Source organism: Parambassis ranga, chromosome 5, assembly GCF_900634625.1.
Source record: "Parambassis ranga chromosome 5, fParRan2.1, whole genome shotgun sequence".
Lineage (NCBI taxonomy): Eukaryota > Metazoa > Chordata > Actinopteri > Ambassidae > Parambassis > Parambassis ranga.
Genome location: NC_041026.1, coordinates 18,185,073 through 18,203,036, shown reverse-complemented (window position 1 = coordinate 18,203,036; position 17,964 = coordinate 18,185,073). Strand labels below are relative to the sequence as shown.

The 17,964-nt window shown below is 40.8% G+C and overlaps 2 protein-coding genes across 2 annotated transcripts; one reads left to right on the top strand and one right to left on the bottom strand.

The window, feature by feature from the left end:
• The first annotated feature begins 264 nt into the window (after positions 1-264).
• On the top strand, positions 265-1,306 carry LOC114435484 (actin-associated protein FAM107A). Its single transcript, XM_028405178.1, has 3 exons — positions 265-434; positions 518-674; positions 1,202-1,306. Exons 1-3 carry the CDS (start codon positions 265-267, stop codon positions 1,304-1,306), a joined length of 432 nt encoding a protein of 143 aa, XP_028260979.1.
• Positions 1,307-3,810: 2,504 nt separating this feature from the next.
• On the bottom strand, positions 3,811-17,444 carry camk1a (calcium/calmodulin-dependent protein kinase Ia). Its single transcript, XM_028406135.1, has 12 exons — positions 17,326-17,444; positions 16,105-16,223; positions 9,319-9,450; positions 8,366-8,440; positions 7,842-7,980; positions 7,617-7,743; positions 7,237-7,312; positions 7,046-7,158; positions 6,886-6,964; positions 6,046-6,133; positions 5,704-5,872; positions 3,811-4,515 (listed from the first exon to the last, which is right to left on the bottom strand). Exons 2-12 carry the CDS (start codon positions 16,188-16,190, stop codon positions 4,412-4,414), a joined length of 1,188 nt encoding a protein of 395 aa, XP_028261936.1. The 5' UTR covers positions 16,191-16,223; positions 17,326-17,444; the 3' UTR covers positions 3,811-4,411.
• Between the last annotated feature and the right edge of the window lie 520 nt (positions 17,445-17,964).

Sequence of the window (17,964 nt, the reverse complement as noted above, 5' to 3'; positions counted from 1 at the left end):
TTCACTTCATCGCTACATAACATATTATTAAATAATAGGTGCCTGATGAGGAAGTAGACTATTTATACAAAGTAAAATATGAATAATTGTGAGGTAGATGCCCATGTAAAATTGTCTGACAAGAATCATCATTACCGCTCTCTGTTCAGATGATGGATCCCAAATTCTTTCCTCAGTCAATAGTAATCTTAAATCTTATCCCTAGAAAAATCACCTTGTTTGAATAGTGAGGGAAGTTTGTTTGTTTTATCTTTAGCCTCTGTGATGCAGACACATCAGTCTGGGCACAACGTTGGTTTCCCAGATCTTCAATACCAGCTGCAGAGTGAGGAGGACAGCAGTCATGTAATCAGACCCCCAAAACCCCTAAATCCTTTAACTGCCTCCAGGAGCCACCAGGAGCTCCACAAAGAGCTGCAGATGACCCACAAGAGGTCAGACAGACACGCTGAAAGTCATGATTACTCACACCGAGGTTTCATTATTTATAATACAACCATTCAGTCTGCTTTGACAGGCGAGTGTCTCGAGAAGGAAAGACTGAACTGCAGAGAGCTCTCGAAAAGAGGAACTGGGAACAGAGGATGAAGGCGAGCAGGGATCAGGAGGAGGCAAAGAAGAGCACATCTCCTCTTCATCAAGAGCTGCTGAAAAGGCATCAGAGGCTAGAAACTGTATGCACGGCATATGAAATGCTTTCATGTCTTTACAATGCACTGTATCCTATATTATTATAACAGTTCTAAGGGTGGCTGATGTTAATGTGAAATTATTAAGATGGTCTGCAGCCAGTGGCCAGTAGGGGGCAGTCTAGCCTAACCTGAAGCTTGCAATGCTGTAGTGTAAAGTAATATAAACTTAACATCATGTTTATTGAAGTATTGAGTGGAACTAGTACTTAAACATTTACATTATATGCTTCTTAACTAAATTCTGTAGCGAGGGCTGATTCAAAGTTAAACTAACGTTTTAACTTGAGGGGAAAATATTGTAGTTTACTTTATGTTTTGTGCTTTACTACATTTATCTGACAGCTTTGTTTTCTGTGACAAAGTAGATGGAATTATAATAATTGACAAAGCATCTGCTTTACACACAGTGTGTAAACACATTGTCCTTGCGTGCTGTGGCTGCTGTTACACCACACAGAGTAGACATGTTCACTTCAATTACAGCTTTGGATGTCTTCATGTCTCCACAGCTGGAGAGACAAGAGAAAGCTAAACAAGAGGAGCCAGAGTTCCTCCAAGTCAAAGAGAGGCTGAGAAGAACCACAGCGCTCCACGCAGGAGAAAAGCAAACGTGACAGATAAGATTTGTCGTATGATTTGATTTCTGTTGACGGTCAACAACAGACTCTTGGGAATGTTAGTGCTTAAGTGTCTCCTACAATAGACGGCTGAATATACTGCTTAGTGCATGATGGAGGCGACACCTTCTGGTCAAATGCAGACACATCATTCCTGTGATTTAGCTGAAGAGACTAAAGGATGCAGAGAAGAATTTCCAGTTGTTATTAAATTAATGCTTTATTGAGGAGGGAACAAATGAAGAGTATACTGTACATTATGTACGTGCAGTTCATCACAGTCTTTTTTTCCTCATTAATGCGATTCAGATTCTCACATCAGTTTATAACATGTTGATTTTTCACTTCTGTAGTAAGTAATGTCAGTGTGTCCATAACATTCAACAAGACGATCCTTTTTTCCATTTTGTTAGTGTTGTTATTATTATTATTATGAAAGACTATCAGATGCATCTGTCTGTGTGTAGAAATATAAAAACTGAATTATTAAATTAATGAAGTGCTCCTTAAACAAACTGCTCATTGTAGAGCTGTGTTGTGACACACCCCATATTTTAAAATGTTACCTTTATTACCTTTATGTAATGCTTATATTTTATATGAGCCTTATATATACACTTCAGTTCTCCTGCACACCTGTTAATGCTACAAGTAGTACCACCTCAGGACTGCATCACAGTGGAGTTGACCTTTGACCTTTGTAATATAAAATGTCCCCCTGCCATCATTTTGTTTTTTGTCTTATTCTAAATCTGTGTGAGTTTCAGTAACCAAAAAATGTGTTTTGACCTTTGATCAAATTCTAGTTCTGAGTTCACAATGACAGAACACACAATGCATAGACAAGGAAGTTTTATTTCATTTCCTGCAATCATATCTCTGTGGGTACAAATCGTCTTTTTCTTACATCCTGTTCAATAACCCATGATGCATTGCATCCATACATTTGTAGCTCAAAACAGCTTTTACAAAAAAAGGATATACAATATATAATTATATTTATATATATAATATACATGTGTTTCTTTATGCATTTAGATGTGTTTGTAATGGGTAATATAAGCTTTAAGAAAACAGAAAGAAAGAAAGAAAAACACAGCCAAGTGGAAACAAATCCCAGGAAAGGGTTCAACAGAAGGTCATTACCAAACATGTAATAGCCAGGTTATCAAAGTCATCATCAGTGGCTATCTTACGGTTAACATGAAGCCCTTCAAACACAGTTTGCATATTTTCCACAATTACAGTCATGTAAATCCAGAGTGATTGCCTTCTTTTACTGTACTATGGACCTGTATGAGTCAACTGAGGATAAGTACAGATACAACAAAATATTCTTAGTTTCTGTGAGGTGGACTGATAAAAGGCCAATAAAAAGACATGTCATGATCAGTGTGAGGATTAAAGTAATTTAAACTAGGTAATATTTGTGAGTGTAAAACGTTCCCATTGCACTGTATGGCTTTAGTACTCTTAAGCTCAGAAGGACAAATGCAGAGGCTGCACACTGGCAAACGGTGACGCTTTCATCACTGTGACCTTTTTTTTCATATTTTGCACAGTGGCTGATATGTTTTTCTCTACTCATGCATGGGCATCATAGAAATGAATAGTTGAAGAGATTCTGAGGATAAACAGCAAAAAAAATCTGAATGAAAAATGAAAATATTTGAGCTGTAAATAAAGATAGTACAGGAGAAACGTCACTCAGGCAGAGACCATCACTTTCAATGCAAATGATAAGTCCACTGTGCTGTGTTGTATTTTGTCAACAACGTTACTTCTGGTGTTACTCACTTCACATTATATAGCTCAAAATTACAGTATTACATCATTTTTTTCAATACAACAGAGTAATAATAATCATGTGTGTTTATACTAATTGATCATCATTCATGTAAACATATTTAACCAGGTCATGCAAACAGTAGACCAAAACTTCTTCCACTAGAAGTGCACAGCACAGAGCAGGCGGAGCGCCCAGACTGAGATCCCTCTGACTCAGCCTGAGCCGGGCCAAGAGACCGACAGCTGGCGGATATTTAGACACTTGTCCGAAATGCAGCAGGGAGGAGGAGCACGATCGTGGATTGTTTTTGTTTTGTTTTTTTCTCCTGACATTTTTTTTCAACATAACTACACCTTCCAACAGTGAGGAGAGCGCATAGAGGACGCTGAGAGATTCCTGTGATTTATGGACTTTTAGGGGGATCTCAGTTTGAGCCTCTGATAACAGAACAGCCATTAAAACAAACAAAAACAAAAGAGTCTCCTTTTGATATTCATACACTTCCCAGACAGAAGCATGCAGACACTTCAGGTCAGAACTACCCTTCACAAACCCAGTCTGAGCCAGAATATAGAGCCACCACCCCCCCCCCCCCCCCCCCTTGACTTTCAAGTATCTCCTTTCCAACAAAGGATTTGAACAAAAGGAGGAATAAATACTTAAACATTTAAGACAGAAACACTTAATAATGACAATATGAGAATAAGGGGTGAACAAACACAAATAAATGTGCAGTGAAGACAAAGCCTTGAGAACTAAACGGCTACTTGGTCGGTGACTGGGATGAGTCACATTGATGGGTAAAGACATGCAGGAGCAGCTTTCAGCATTGTTTCCCTTTGGAAAGCATTCCCCTTTTCTATGCGTCCTGTCTGGCCAGATTTCTGGAGGAAGCTGCCGGTAATGTAGAGTGTGTGGGCTGGATGGATGCAGATGCACAGTAATCATGATTAGAGGTAGATGTGACAGAGAACGTGAGGACAAAACTAAAAAACTCCACGTCCCTCCTGAAGCTAATATGCTGAGCCATCTCTTGTTGTATATACACAAATGACCACGCTCTGTCATAGCTGCATGCTGTACTAGGGGGGGTTACTTCATTACAATTATACATTTAGACCTTGAAGCAGCCTTGCATACCATTCTGTGTTAATGATGTTTTTTTTCTGAATATGTTTTGTCCACACTGTGACCTGCTGGCTGTGGATGTACTCTGCCTGATGATTTCTACTTTGCATTCCTGGCCAGACTGGGCGGACGGGCTCTGGGCGCTCCAGGGATACAATGTCACCATGACGACAGGGAGGTTGTGCTCAGATACGACTGGCTGGCCTGCAGCAGTAGGTGCAGCTTCTCAGGCTGTCCCGATCTGTGCTGCCCTCGTTGCTCCCACGACGACCGTCCTCGTAGTGAGACACTGGATGTTAGAGCAGAGCAGGGCTCCAGTTAAGAGTAAGTAATAGTATTTTAAAGGGGTACATCATGCTATCTTTGTACTAATTAGATTATAGACATGCAGAAATAATAAACATACACACAAACTTCTTAATGTTTTCCAAAAAATAGTTACTTTTAACTGTAGGTAACTAACTAACTAACTAACTTATATGGTAGCAAAACCTTTGATAAGATCCATGACATTATCTCAATGGATGGTAACATAGGAGTACATAGCCACAGAGCTTGGTATGTCCTGATTCTAGCTTTGGAGAAGATATAGGTCGTGGATTTGGTGTGGGAAGCTGACAAGTGCGCCTCCACCAGGACAGCACTCCACTTGTCATCATCAGCCATCATCAAGGAACACATAAGAGCTCAGTGGTTGTCATTTTGGCGGGGATAAAAACATTGTTGTTGTGGAACTATTTCTGAAGCCTGATTTCTACAGAGAAGAGATTTATGTACTCGTGCAGTGTAAACGCAGGAAGGGACTATACTGAAAAGCTGAGATAGTGGACTTTCTAAAATGCTACTTTAGTCCACAAACTTATCAGTCACCTATATCACACACTATAAATAATTGAAAAAGAACACTTTTCAGTGTGACTTGACTGTCCTGATTTGCACTAGAATAGAATCAGTCGCTGGTAGCTGTGGAGCTCCCTCTCTCTGCTGACTAAAAAGTGCTGTTGTCAGCCCAGCTGTGATTCACAGTGCATTACCTCCTTGTTAAAAGCACATTAAAAGTCTGAGAATGGTTCAGAAAAACAACAACAACAACAACATAATGTCAGGACTCTTTTTAGAAGCTATTGACCTTATTATTCAGTTTGTGTATGGGCCAGTATTGCATGTATTGAAATGAACATAGACCCGTGTGAACTGAGGCTGAACTGAGGACAGTCTGAATCAGCACCAAGTGTCAGGCTGTATTAGCAGTGATGAGTCCACTCACTGACATTCATACTGGGGTGCATGTAAGCCGTTGCAGCATGCTCGGTGGTACAGTGTCAGCCTTGCCTGCTTAATATAGCTTGTAACAAAGCTCATGTTACATGTGGTGATAGAGGCGTTCAACATCCTATAGACTCACATTTAGAGGACTGTATGACAGGAAAACGACCTGACATCAGTTTCTGTATGTGTGCATTCACTGATAACTTACAGCTCTCCTCCTCTCCATTCCCCAAATCATCCTCTTCCTCCTCCTCTTCTTCTGGGAGCAGATGTCCATGGCAGGGACTGGTGGGAGTAATCTGACTGGGTCCCTCGAGACTAGTGCCCAGCTGCAACTTCCGCATGTGGCGCACCACCGCTGTGGCATTAAATGCTTGCTGCACAGAGGAAGAGAGGATTGGAGGGGGAAAAAAAACTGTAAGAACCTTCTGTGTCTGACAGCTTCTGTGAGAGAGAAAACAGCGAAGGCGTACAAAATGTGCTGGAACTCCTGCCAATCTCAATACTGCTCTTTCAGCAGGCGGCTCTGTGATTCAGCCAAAGCACTGACCTTCCATTTACTTTTGGCAAAGTTCTTCTTGATTTGTGCACTGACAGATTCATGGATATTCTTGTCCAGAGCTGTGTCACCACATATCCTGCAAGTCACCAAGAATAAGAACGTTTACAAGCATTTCAGGCAGCTTTGGTTTGATCCATTAGTACGTTAATGGAGCAGTCCCTCTACAGAACATGAATCTAAACCAACTATTTTAAGAATCTCATAATTCTCTTCAGTTCTTTTTTTCAAGGACGAAGCCAAACACAAGTACAATGTTATCTCTGATGTGTCTCGGAGCTGCTGATTGGTCTGGACCGCTACCTCCACAGTGGAAGAGGAACAGAAGAGAAACAATAAACATATGCAAGAAGACTTTATACATTTTTTTTTATAAATATGAAGTTTCAAGTGGCAATTAGTATCATTCTGTGTATAGAATATATTGTTCTGTTTATACTGAAACAGAATGACACTGTTGAGTTACTTTTGCATAATGTCCCATCTTTTTTTAGAATTTGGTTTATTATTCATTTTTAATTTCTCATCTCCTTTATCTCATTTAACAAATCACATTCCCTCTTATTTCATCTGGTACATGTATTCATTATAAAAACTTGGAAATTAAGTAAAATATATATAGTTAAATAAAATAATGATAATAATTTGAAACTCCACAGGGTGAGGTTGCATCTTGACATGAAGGGTTTTTGCTTGACAAATCATCACCACAAGCAGAAGGTATCACATCACTTTAGAATTACACAACATAACAGTTACCTTGGTTGTCATTCTTTCATGTCAGGACTAACTATGCTGAAAGTTAAAGAGTATGACTGAGTGGTTTCCTACCATGGGTGCTGGAGGGCCAGCTCACACGTGTATCTCTTCGAATGATCTTTTTCCATCAGGTGGCAGATGAAGTCTTTGGCTACAAGCAAAGGTTTTCTACATGTTGAAGGTGTTCTCACTCTGTATGTACAGCTGTCTGTAGCTTGTTTTAAAAACATACCTGAATCTGAGATGTCATCCCAGTACGGAGAGTCAAATTCATATTCTGCTTTCAGAATCTGCTCGAATAACTTGGCATCATTTTCATCGTAAAAAGGAGGATATCCACATAACCTGAGGAGCGATATTAGAACATATTCAAGAATACAATATAAACCCTTTCGCATACATTCCAGGAATGAATGAACTTACAGAATATAAGAAATAACTCCTATGGACCAGCAGTCGACTGCTTTGCTGTACGGCTTCTGAGCGAGCACCTCAGGAGCTGTGGACATGCACACACACACAGTAAGCGCTCACAGAGTGGAAAATATATGAGACAGAGCAGCAGTGAGGGTGAATTCAAGTAATCTTGACCTTTTAGTAATACCATGTGATCTGACAGGTCACGTCAAACAGGTAGAGAGCACTTCTGAAACACTTGCAATTGACTCAGTAGTGGATGAAAGAGCCTCTCACAACACAGTGAATAAAGAGGGGATATCATCTGAAACAGCAAGTGCTGCACTCACATGAAAGAGAGAGAGAGAGACGGGAGGGGGGGGGAGACTGAGAAATAAATGCCTCACCCACATATCCAGGAGTCCCGCAGGCTGTGGACATGACACTGCCCGCTCCTTCAATTTTGGACAGTCCAAAGTCACTGATCATAATCTTGGAGTCTTCGTCCATACTGTAATAAAGCAAATTCTCCGGCTGCAAGGACAAGAAGGGGGATCAAAGAGGAAGGTTTGAGAGCAGCAGAATAAAAGGCCAACTGCAAGTCACATCGATCTGTAGCTGAATTAAGAAACCTTCAGGTCTCTGTGGACGATCCCCATATCGTGGAGATATTTGACTGCATCCAGGATCTGGTGGATGAGCTGACTGGCATCTCTCTCTGTGTAGAAACCTTTCTCCACAATCCTGTCAAACAGCTCACCTCCAGAAACGCTGAAGGGCAAACAAACAAACATTAAACACTCTTTTATATTTAGTACAAATATGACATAATCCAGCATGAAAGCTGAGCTACTTACTTTCTGGATGGCTGCAGATCAGCCTGTTAGCTTAGATAGTAGCTAGCTTGCTAAGCAACCACTCTACAAACAAACCACTCAGTGGAAACCAGCAGATTTACAAGATGTATGATGTTTTGAATAACAATAAGAAATAGTTTCCACCATAGTTCAAATGTCATTATTATTGTAATATATTTTTCAATCAGTCACAATTTCAGTCACAAGCCAAAGGGTTTCGGTTGTATCATAGTAAAAGCTGTATGATATCTCTTATATAACTGGTCCCTGTGTAAGATAAAATAGGAAGGCAGACTCACAGTTGCATGACGAGATATAGGTGGGATGTACTTTCAAAAATATCCTCCAGTGAAACAATGTTGGGATGCTTGATTCTGAGGAAGATAAGTGGACAAAAGAAATCATCAGAACATTTTAAAGCACATTTCTTTAAGTAAATTGGTCACCAGATGGCATACTTGCTGCATAATTCACAGTATAGAAAGGCCAGCTCTCTCCTTTGTATAGATATGTAAAGCACATATGCTTTTACACTGTTTACACTTTAAAAAAAAAACTAACATTTCATTTCATATCAAACACATGCAAAGCTTTACCAGCTGATGCTGAATGACAATGACAGGTGTCTGCAGCTGGAACAGCCACTACAGCACCTGACTCAGAAGAAATCATTTGGACTGTTCATTGTTATGAGCAGCAAAGAGGCAGTCAAGCATCTCTGTTGGCTCTTGAGAGCATATAACTGTCATTCACCAGCAGCTGAGAAAGGCTAATGTGACTGAGAGACCCTCCCTTCCCCCTTTTCTTTTAACTTTCTCAGTGTCTCTTGCTCATGTGTCTGTCTTATTTATTTAATTTGTGACTTTAAATATTTAGCTAAACTCCGCCCATTCCTCCATATCGTTCTCCTTCTCTCATACCCTAACCCCCTCTTTCACTTCTCCACCCTCTATGTCTCTTTCTCTTTCTTCAGTATACTGCTGCGGGGAACTCCACACCATCTCCGCCTCTGTGTGCTGTTGCCCTGGCAACAGGGACACTAAAAATAGGTTCTATCTTCTTTACTCCTGACATTTCCGGTGCACAATCCTACTGTTTCTACTGACACCATGCATTTAGTCACCCGTTCAATTGACCCCTTGCATTTATTCTGCAACTGTGTACATGCATTGCTGTGAGAGGACTGAATCCTCCTGCTGGTCATGCAGTAACAGTAACAGTGCATGGCAGGTATAAGCTCCAGCCACCTCACCTGTGTAGTACTGCGATCTCATTCTCAATGTTGTTCTCTTTGCCTTCCAGTGCTTTCTTGGGGATGCACTTGATGGCCACCAGCCTCTGAGTCCTTTTCTCCTCTGCTAGAACCACCTCGGAGAAAGCACCTCTAAAACACACACACACAGCAGAGAATGCATGAGAAATGTGTGGGAGTAAGAAGTGGGAAAGATTGGAAAGAAAAAAAGAGGACTCCTCTTAAGCTGCCAGCCAGGGTGGATTGAAAGCATTACAGGAAAGGTGTGAGTTTGGTTGATTTGAAAATACAACCCAGTGTACTTATATTCATCTTCTTCTTCTTCATTTAACCAGCTTGGTTTGTGTTTGTGTGGCATAGGTGCATGAGTGGTGAGAGTGTAAGTGGTGTTTGGATGAATAATTCAACATAGTGACATTATAAGAGGTTTTGGAGGGCTGAGAAAAGGCTCAGGAGGTAAAGCAACAGTCCCATTGAGACATTTATAGGAACAGTTGCTTTAAAAAAAACTATTTTTAATCCATTCAATAATAGATAGAGTAAATGTAGTGTGGCTGTATCTCAGGGAGACTAGACTGCATTATGGATTATGGTCTGGTGATGATGAGAGGCAGAATAGTGTGTATTTACACAGTCTCCCCACAGGAGCGTGGGAGGGAGCTCAGGAGGAGGCCTGAATGCACGAACATTGTTAGCATCCACAGGGATATTTGTATGCATGCGTGTGTGTATATGTGTGCGAAACACAAATCATTCGAAACACAATGTACATTAAGTGTTCAAGGTTTTAGAAAAATACAACTTTGTCATTGAGTATCTTAATAGAGGGTTACCTTCACTCTAGTCTGTTGCCTTAAATAAAAGAATACATGCTTCACAGTGCTGTTGCTACCAGCAACCCTGTTATAAGGAGGTAAACATCTCCTGCTTTCAATATTTATTAACTAATTACAGAGCTGCAGAGTTATCATGCATCTCGCCTGTTGTCACGGTCCAGTGATTTCTCTCCCCTCATCATTTTTTCTATCAAAATGCTCAGTGTGGTAAACCTTGGGATGGTTTTGCATTGTGGCAATCTTGTGCTCAACAAACCAGTGCAGTAGAAACGTTCGCATATAGTGAATGTGATGCTCAAGGGGAGACACAATTCTCACACACGTCTCCAGTTTCATTTTAAAATCATCTGCGAGCAAAATCACATAATGCTCCGATATTCATCAACCACATAAAAGAGCCATAATGTGTTTAAGCCAGCAGCATTCATAGCCTCACCAGAGGACCAGCTGGTTTAGCTAAAACTGTTTGGGTGTTTGAGAGAAGATTGTCAAAGACCTGAGACAGGGTGTCACACAGGTATGTCTGATGATTGAGAAATCACAGACATTCTCTCATTGCAAGCAATGTATAGTATTAAGATGATAAGAGGGTTTGCTGCTTAGGTTTACAAACCAACTAAAGGCTTTGATAGGCAGCATATTGTGGTGAATGGAAAAGTGATGTAATCCTTAATGTTCAGGAACAGTGGAAATGTTTCACAACAAAGCTTGTTGATTGGTCTGTTAGTTGGGACTGCAGCAGCTAAAGTTTTCTGCAAATGCTTAAAGGAAGAAGCAGGTGATTCATTAATCTGAGTGGAGTTGAAAAAGAAATCATGCTAATTTATTGGATGGACTAAAAAAAGCACAATCAGCTGTATCAACATATAAGAAATATGCTAACTGCCAACTAGCCAATGCAGAAGTAGCACGAACTGCAATTCTGCTAATAGCCACTTGAGGTTAGCTTCAAAAGTGAGTCAATCTCCATCCGACCTACAAATAACAACACATAGGTATCTATACATAAGTTATCCATTCATGCACAAGGGGTGATTTTTACCTCTATCACAGGCTGCCTGCTCAGAGGGCTGCCTAACCACCTCAGATCCACCTGCACTACCATTCTTTACCCACATTTGGATTGACAGTGAATTAGGCAGAGTCAAGTATGATGTAGTACCAAGATGGAACCACAATGTTAAGCTGTACTTTAGAAACACTTTGGGTGATGACACAGAAGGTCTGTTCATCTTTAGTGTCATGCTGCCCTAACCTTAACTAAGGATAGTGAGCATTTGTATTCCATTTATTACCATTCATATATGCAGTTCCATGACAACTATACTAAAAGCTGCTCCACTATCAGGGCAAAATCTTAATTTCATCAGTGATGACTGTAAAGAAGAAAGCCACAGCTAATGAGCCTCTTCTCGATGCTAATTAGCTCATAGTATGGTCGCACACTATACTAAGATGGTGAACAGGAGATATGTTACACTGTATACACTTTACAACATGTTGGGGAAAATGACAGAATAACTGAGAGTCAAAGTGGAACCTAAAAAAAAGATGTTGATGGATGTATAAATACACACACACACATATATATATATGCACACACTTTTCTACTGTTGCCATGAGACACACTGTAATTAACCATCCAGTTGCTCATTTCTCCTTGGAGACATAGTAGGGTGGGCTCTCGACGGGTTTGAGAGAGGAGCACAGAGGAAGCTACTGTAGCTGTTACTGTGAACTAATGAGATTTTGTGAAGAGCTAATGTGTACATCCGGACTAAAATATGATGACATGAGAGAGGTGCATGCACGTCCAGTTTCTGTACACCACCTACAATCAGTAACAGACGACGGAAATCCATTTAATGCCAACAAATGATTCTGGCACACATATTAACTGGCTGTTGAGACATTAAAAATAAATAGGTTTCACATGAGTCATTGCTCTCAATATTCAGAGAGGATGCATCTGTCAGCCCGCCTGTCATGTGTACATGATGATGACTGACAGACAGACAGACGGACAGAGATAGATAGATAGATAGATAGATAGATAGATAGATAGATAGATAGATAGATAGATAGATAGATAGATAGATAGATAGATAGATAGATAGATCTTCACAAAGTGAACACATGCACCCCAGCACTGACACACACACACCCATACACCAGCTGATGAAGACACTGTAATCCCAGCTGTCGGTATGGGCAAATATTGATTCACACGTTCTCATATCGCTATCAGTGTCTCGCACTGCTTTCACTATGATCAGTGTCCTATTACTGTTTTCTACGTTCTCTCAGGGTTTCACTTCACAATTAATATTTATGACTTATACCATGATTGAGTGTTGCAAACTTGATGCAATGGTTTGTAAAGATGTTTGTGGCTACTTGCTGTTTGGCTTTTCTCATTAAACACGTATCTGGGGCCTTCACTTAAAAAATGATGGATGGTGAACATTATTCATGTTGTTGTTTTGGAGTGATGGGCTATCAATCAGAAAGGCTCTTTGGACCTGTTGCAAACAGCTACAAGCATCCGTCAGCATATTGATTTCACTTGGTAAAAGCACCCCCTTCAAGCCCAACATGCCTCCAAGTCCAAAAAAAGAAAAGCTTTCCCTTTTTAGCCTAATCCATTGTGTGTGTGTGGATTTGAGAAAGGCAAAGGAAAAGGAGGAGGAGGAGTGGATACATGCGGTCATACTGTATAATCCCATTCAAAACAATCTGCAGATCCATTTTCAGGAAGCAAAAATAACTTTGCACAAAGTGTTTGACTGGTCAACTGTATGTCCTCCACCAGCCTCTCACTGTAACTCCTCTGCTCCTCTCTACAGCGTGAGTGCTGTTGAACAGTGATGCATGCTCACACTGTTTATGCTGCTACCTATTATCCACCTGGACTACTTCTTCAACTGCTCCGTTTCATTTATTAACTGAATCCAGCAGCTTTTTGTTTTAGCATGGCTTGAACTACTCCCTCACTCGTTGCTTCATTCTTCTGTAATCATTCATTCATTTTAGATCTTGAAGAAGAATCATGTGTCAGCACCCCTGAAACACTCTGCTGCTGGAACTGCTGCTGCAGCTGTGCACTGAAATGACATTGTTAAATTGCCCCCTGTGCACTTATTTTCTCAGCTCTTCTCATAAACAGAACTAATGTTTAATGCACAACTTTACGACTTCCCATCTCATACTTAACCACATTAGCCCAAGTAATTTCATTGGACATTTAATCAAACAGTAGACAAAGACATCCGTGATGTGAACGTCCATGACAGAGACGTTACACCTGTAGTAATTAGACTGATGACAGCAATAACAGCTGCAGCACTCCCATCTTTAACAAAAGCTCTCTGTGTAAAAACGCTGCCAACAAGAATTTTGACTCCTAATGGTCTGTAGAGGTGAGAAGTTTGAGTCTGTACGGTAAATATGAAGCTACGGCAGCAGGTGATCGAAGTGTAGATATAAAGAACAAAATGTCACAGTTCTGACAGCTCCTCCTCTTCTTGCCCTTTTGTTTCCTCTGTTCGCACCTTGTAACTCCTATTTTTGGCCCCTTGTCTGTGTGTGTATGTGTGTCTGGCTGGGCTTTTCACCTGTCTGCTCTTAACTACTGTACAAACCTCCTTTACCAATTCTTCTGTTGCATATTGAATCCATCTATTGTTGGCTGCATGTCAGCTTATGTAGGCTTCCAAAAATCCAAATGTTTCTTAAATTTTGAGACTTTTTGAATACCGGTATATCCGTTATACTGACTGACTTCCTGAACTTTCAGGATCCTGATATATGGCTGTTTCTCTCTTAAGTAACCAGATTATTGCTGTAACTTTTTAATCTACCTGACAGCTGTGAAATGTTTTATCAGCCTTCTATCCCTAAGTTTGATTTATGCTTCTAAAATTGGTAAGTATAAAAGGGATTATTTATGATATAAGTATCCACCCTCTACAGTTCTACCCTGTTTCAGTCATTAATGACATTAATAAAAGGACAAAATCATAACAAGTGAATGTCTCCAAACCATGACAGACACAGAAACTGTAGAGTTGAGAGGATTTTTCCTTCATCTCCTAACTCTACAATGAGGACAGTTTGTCCTCAGGTGGACTCCAGACAGAGGTAGAATAGGGAGGATTAGCTGGATCTGAATATAATATTTCAACATAAATCAATTAACTTCACACACTGAATTCCTGGATAAAGCTCCTCTGTAATCTTTTCTCTGAGCATAAGGAGCTTTCCGTCAACGCGTTAATTCTGCCCTCTGCCAGGTCCAGCTACAGTGACAGCAGGGAAAGAATATTACTGCAGCATTTTCTGAAATAAGGGAACATACTAACCTGGCAATGCACTCACTCAGTCCCTGTTATATAACCTTTAATATCATACTTTAAATTACAATCAGTGTTTCTAAGTTCCTGTGAAGTTATCAGCCTTCAGCAGGCTGCACTGCACACTGCATCTACAGCTCTTATTTGCTGTCCTCAAACAGCATTTGAGAGAACAGCCTCATCTACCCACTGCTATTTCACTTTTGCTTTTTGGATGTGGACCAGAGCCGTGCAGTCATTAATATCTGATTCTGTGCTGCCTCTCTGGAGAAGCAGGTGTGATTCCAAAAAGAAAGAAAACAACCACACTACATATGGCACACTCCTGTCATCACAGGTGGACGTGTGCTGGGTCACTTGTACTCAGTTTGGGGGGGTGGTGGTGGGGGTGGGGGTGGGGGAAACCATCTGGGCTCAATCCTGTCCCCCTAGAGAGTGCAGTCACAGGTCTGCACGGGCCCGGCCCTCACCCTTATTGATGGCGGCTCATTAGAAAATGAAGACATATTAAAACAAGGTATCAAATTCCAGTGTGTTCAATGTGTAAGAGCAAAACAAACACAATTCACCACCAGCAGCTGATGTATACATTTATACCTCCTCTGTCGTTCATCACAGGATCAGGTGGAAACAGTGCCGACAAGTGTGCACATTTTAACCCTTGAATGATGGATTTGAGTGATAGATTTTTACAAGAGTTATATCCGTAGTGTGACTGTTCTGTCACTTGTTGGCAACGAATTACACCAATTTGTGCAACAGCGACAGGAAACCAGCATGAAGGTGGAACAGCGCCACCTGCTATGTCAAAATATCAAGCAGATACACTGGAACTGGATTATCTACATCACCGTTATCATTCCATCATATTACATGGATCGTTAGTTTACAATGAACTTATGACTTGTCAGCAAATTGGATGTTGTGATCCACAATGATCAACTCCATATCCAGAACAGTCTGTTTTAAAAAGACAAAAACAGTCTGTTCTTCAAGAATAACAGACCTCAGAGTGCAACAACCAATCAGAATCCAGAATTCAGCACATCATTTTTAACACAGTATCAGTGATTGATCTTCATAACTGCCAAGCAGTAAGCTTCTAGTCGATATATCGATATCTCAACCTGCTCTGTAGTTGAATTGAATGCTTTTATTTGTATATGTTGCATATTTCATTGACTCTGACCAGTCCACCAAACAACAACAAAAGTTTCTCAGAGTTTAAAGTGTGTGTGTGTGTGTGTGTAAGTGTGTCAAGTAGTTGAGTCAGCATGCAACAGTGGGTAACAACAAGACAAGACTGAGTCAAACTCTCCAGAGTCTGAGCTCAGATCCTTCAGGCCTGACAGCGGGGATACATGGGGAATAGAAGCTTCTCTGTTCCTGAAGCTCTGTGTGAGATGTGTGTTTAGCTGCTCTGTTACCTGCATGTACACATCAGCTACAGCGCACACAGCAGGCTGCAGATGCCAGCCACAGTCCTTCCAGACTGTATTCTCTTTGTGGTAATATCATGGTACTAAATGCTAAAGCTAAATATATAAGAGCACATATCTTCAGTAGATTTTGCACAGATGGTCATCCGTTGTACTTACGTTCCCAGCACTTCTTTAAAGTCATAATGCTCCTTGATGTCTGATGTCTTCTTTTTCCATCCATTTCCATCCTCTCCAAGAGGCATCCTACAACGCTGGTCGGATTCGCCACACTACAGCTGTGAGTAAATAAAAAAAAAAGAACTCACTCAAAATCGTGCAAAACTGACCAACCACAATGCAAACAAACACAGAAATATTAGATCCACAGGCTCGTGCTATAAAGCTGTAAATTTGAAAAACAAAAATCCTTCAGAGGAACCAACTTTCAAGTCAAGTCAAGTTTTTAAGATAGTTAATCTCATTTATATAATATTACTGGACAGCACCTGCAGTTTACATACTTAGGAGTATTTAGGTATTCTGCCTCTGCATTTATTTGCTATAATAAATAACACTCTGCAGACCGATGTGATTGCTGCATGAAACATTCCTCCAATAATTCATATTTAGGCTACAATACAGTGACTTCTGTAGAGACTTCTGATCCTGACATGATTAGATCAGGACAAACATAAAACTTCCACGCTGATAGGAATATGTTGCTGCATGTCCTCCACCAAAAGCCACAAACCACCACATACTTCTTCTTAGCTTGGAACAATAAATAGCAGCTTTAAAGTAGGACAAACCGTGCAGCAGAGACTGTCGCAAGAAAAATGGGACCGCATGCAAAAAACAAACGCATGGTCAGTGGAGGCTGATACCAGCTGGGGGATCTGAGCTATATTTAACAACTGAAGCTTCAAACAATTAGGTTGCACCGACGACTGAAAGAAATCCACAAAATTCTGAGAGCTCCAGTCAAGTGGAAACTGAATTCCACTGAGTATTTGGCTCTGACAACCCGCTCTCTGCATTAAGGGCTGCAGTCTAAGCCTAAGCCTAAGAATGACAAGCAAAGCAATAAGCATCTATGGACGCGTTTTGCCGGCTCATTGTGTCCCCCCCAATAGTGACATAAGTGCATTTTTTTTCTTTTCGTGGAGATGATCATGCAAGTGTGGGCAGCACAGAAAGAACAGGCGGTGTGGGTGTGCAAGCCGCTCTGCAGCGCTCAAGGGTAAGGCAGTCAAATGGAGACAGCGTCTCTAGGTTCCATCAGGAGGCTGCGGACATGCGACGCGGGCGCGCGCCAAAGACACTTTGTCCAAAATTAAAAATAAATAAATCTAAAGCCACCTGATGGTGCATTTGAATGTAAAAGAAAAGGAAACGTACCTAAATGGCGATGCGTGTAGCTGTGATGTGCTCTCCTTCCCTCTGGGAGCGATGTGGTTGCTCTCTCAGCTTGTGCGCAGCGCTGGGTCCGCTCAGACTTCTCCTGACGTCAAGAAAACCAGACGTCTGTGAACGTAGTGTACCAAAAAAATCACTCACTGTTCTCTTAACAACGTGATCTGCGATTCACCTCATGATAGTCCGTCTGTTGCATGTGAGGGACTTTTTTTAGGGACATCTGCTTGTTGTTTTCTGAAAGCTCTTCTTGCAGTATGAGGGGATAAAGCTCAAGCTGTGTGCAGGTTATCCAGACTGTCTGAAGGGTTTGTTCAAAATAGACATAACGTGTCACTGTGAATAATTCATTAAACAGTGGGGCACGAACAAAAGTATCTCATACACTGCAGAGAGAAATTTTATTGTTACTTTTAAACAATCCAATCCTTTTTAAGTCTTACTCTGAGGAAACGCCCTGATTCTGGCGCCCAAATCCTGCATCACTGCTGTCTCAGGTCAGGGTCCACATTAGAGGTCGAGGCCCTGGCATCTAATATAGCATAGGAAGGCTTATAGATAATGTGTATCAATCTTTGCCCTAAATTAGCCTATAGTTAGCCTATAGTATGTAATTATAATCTC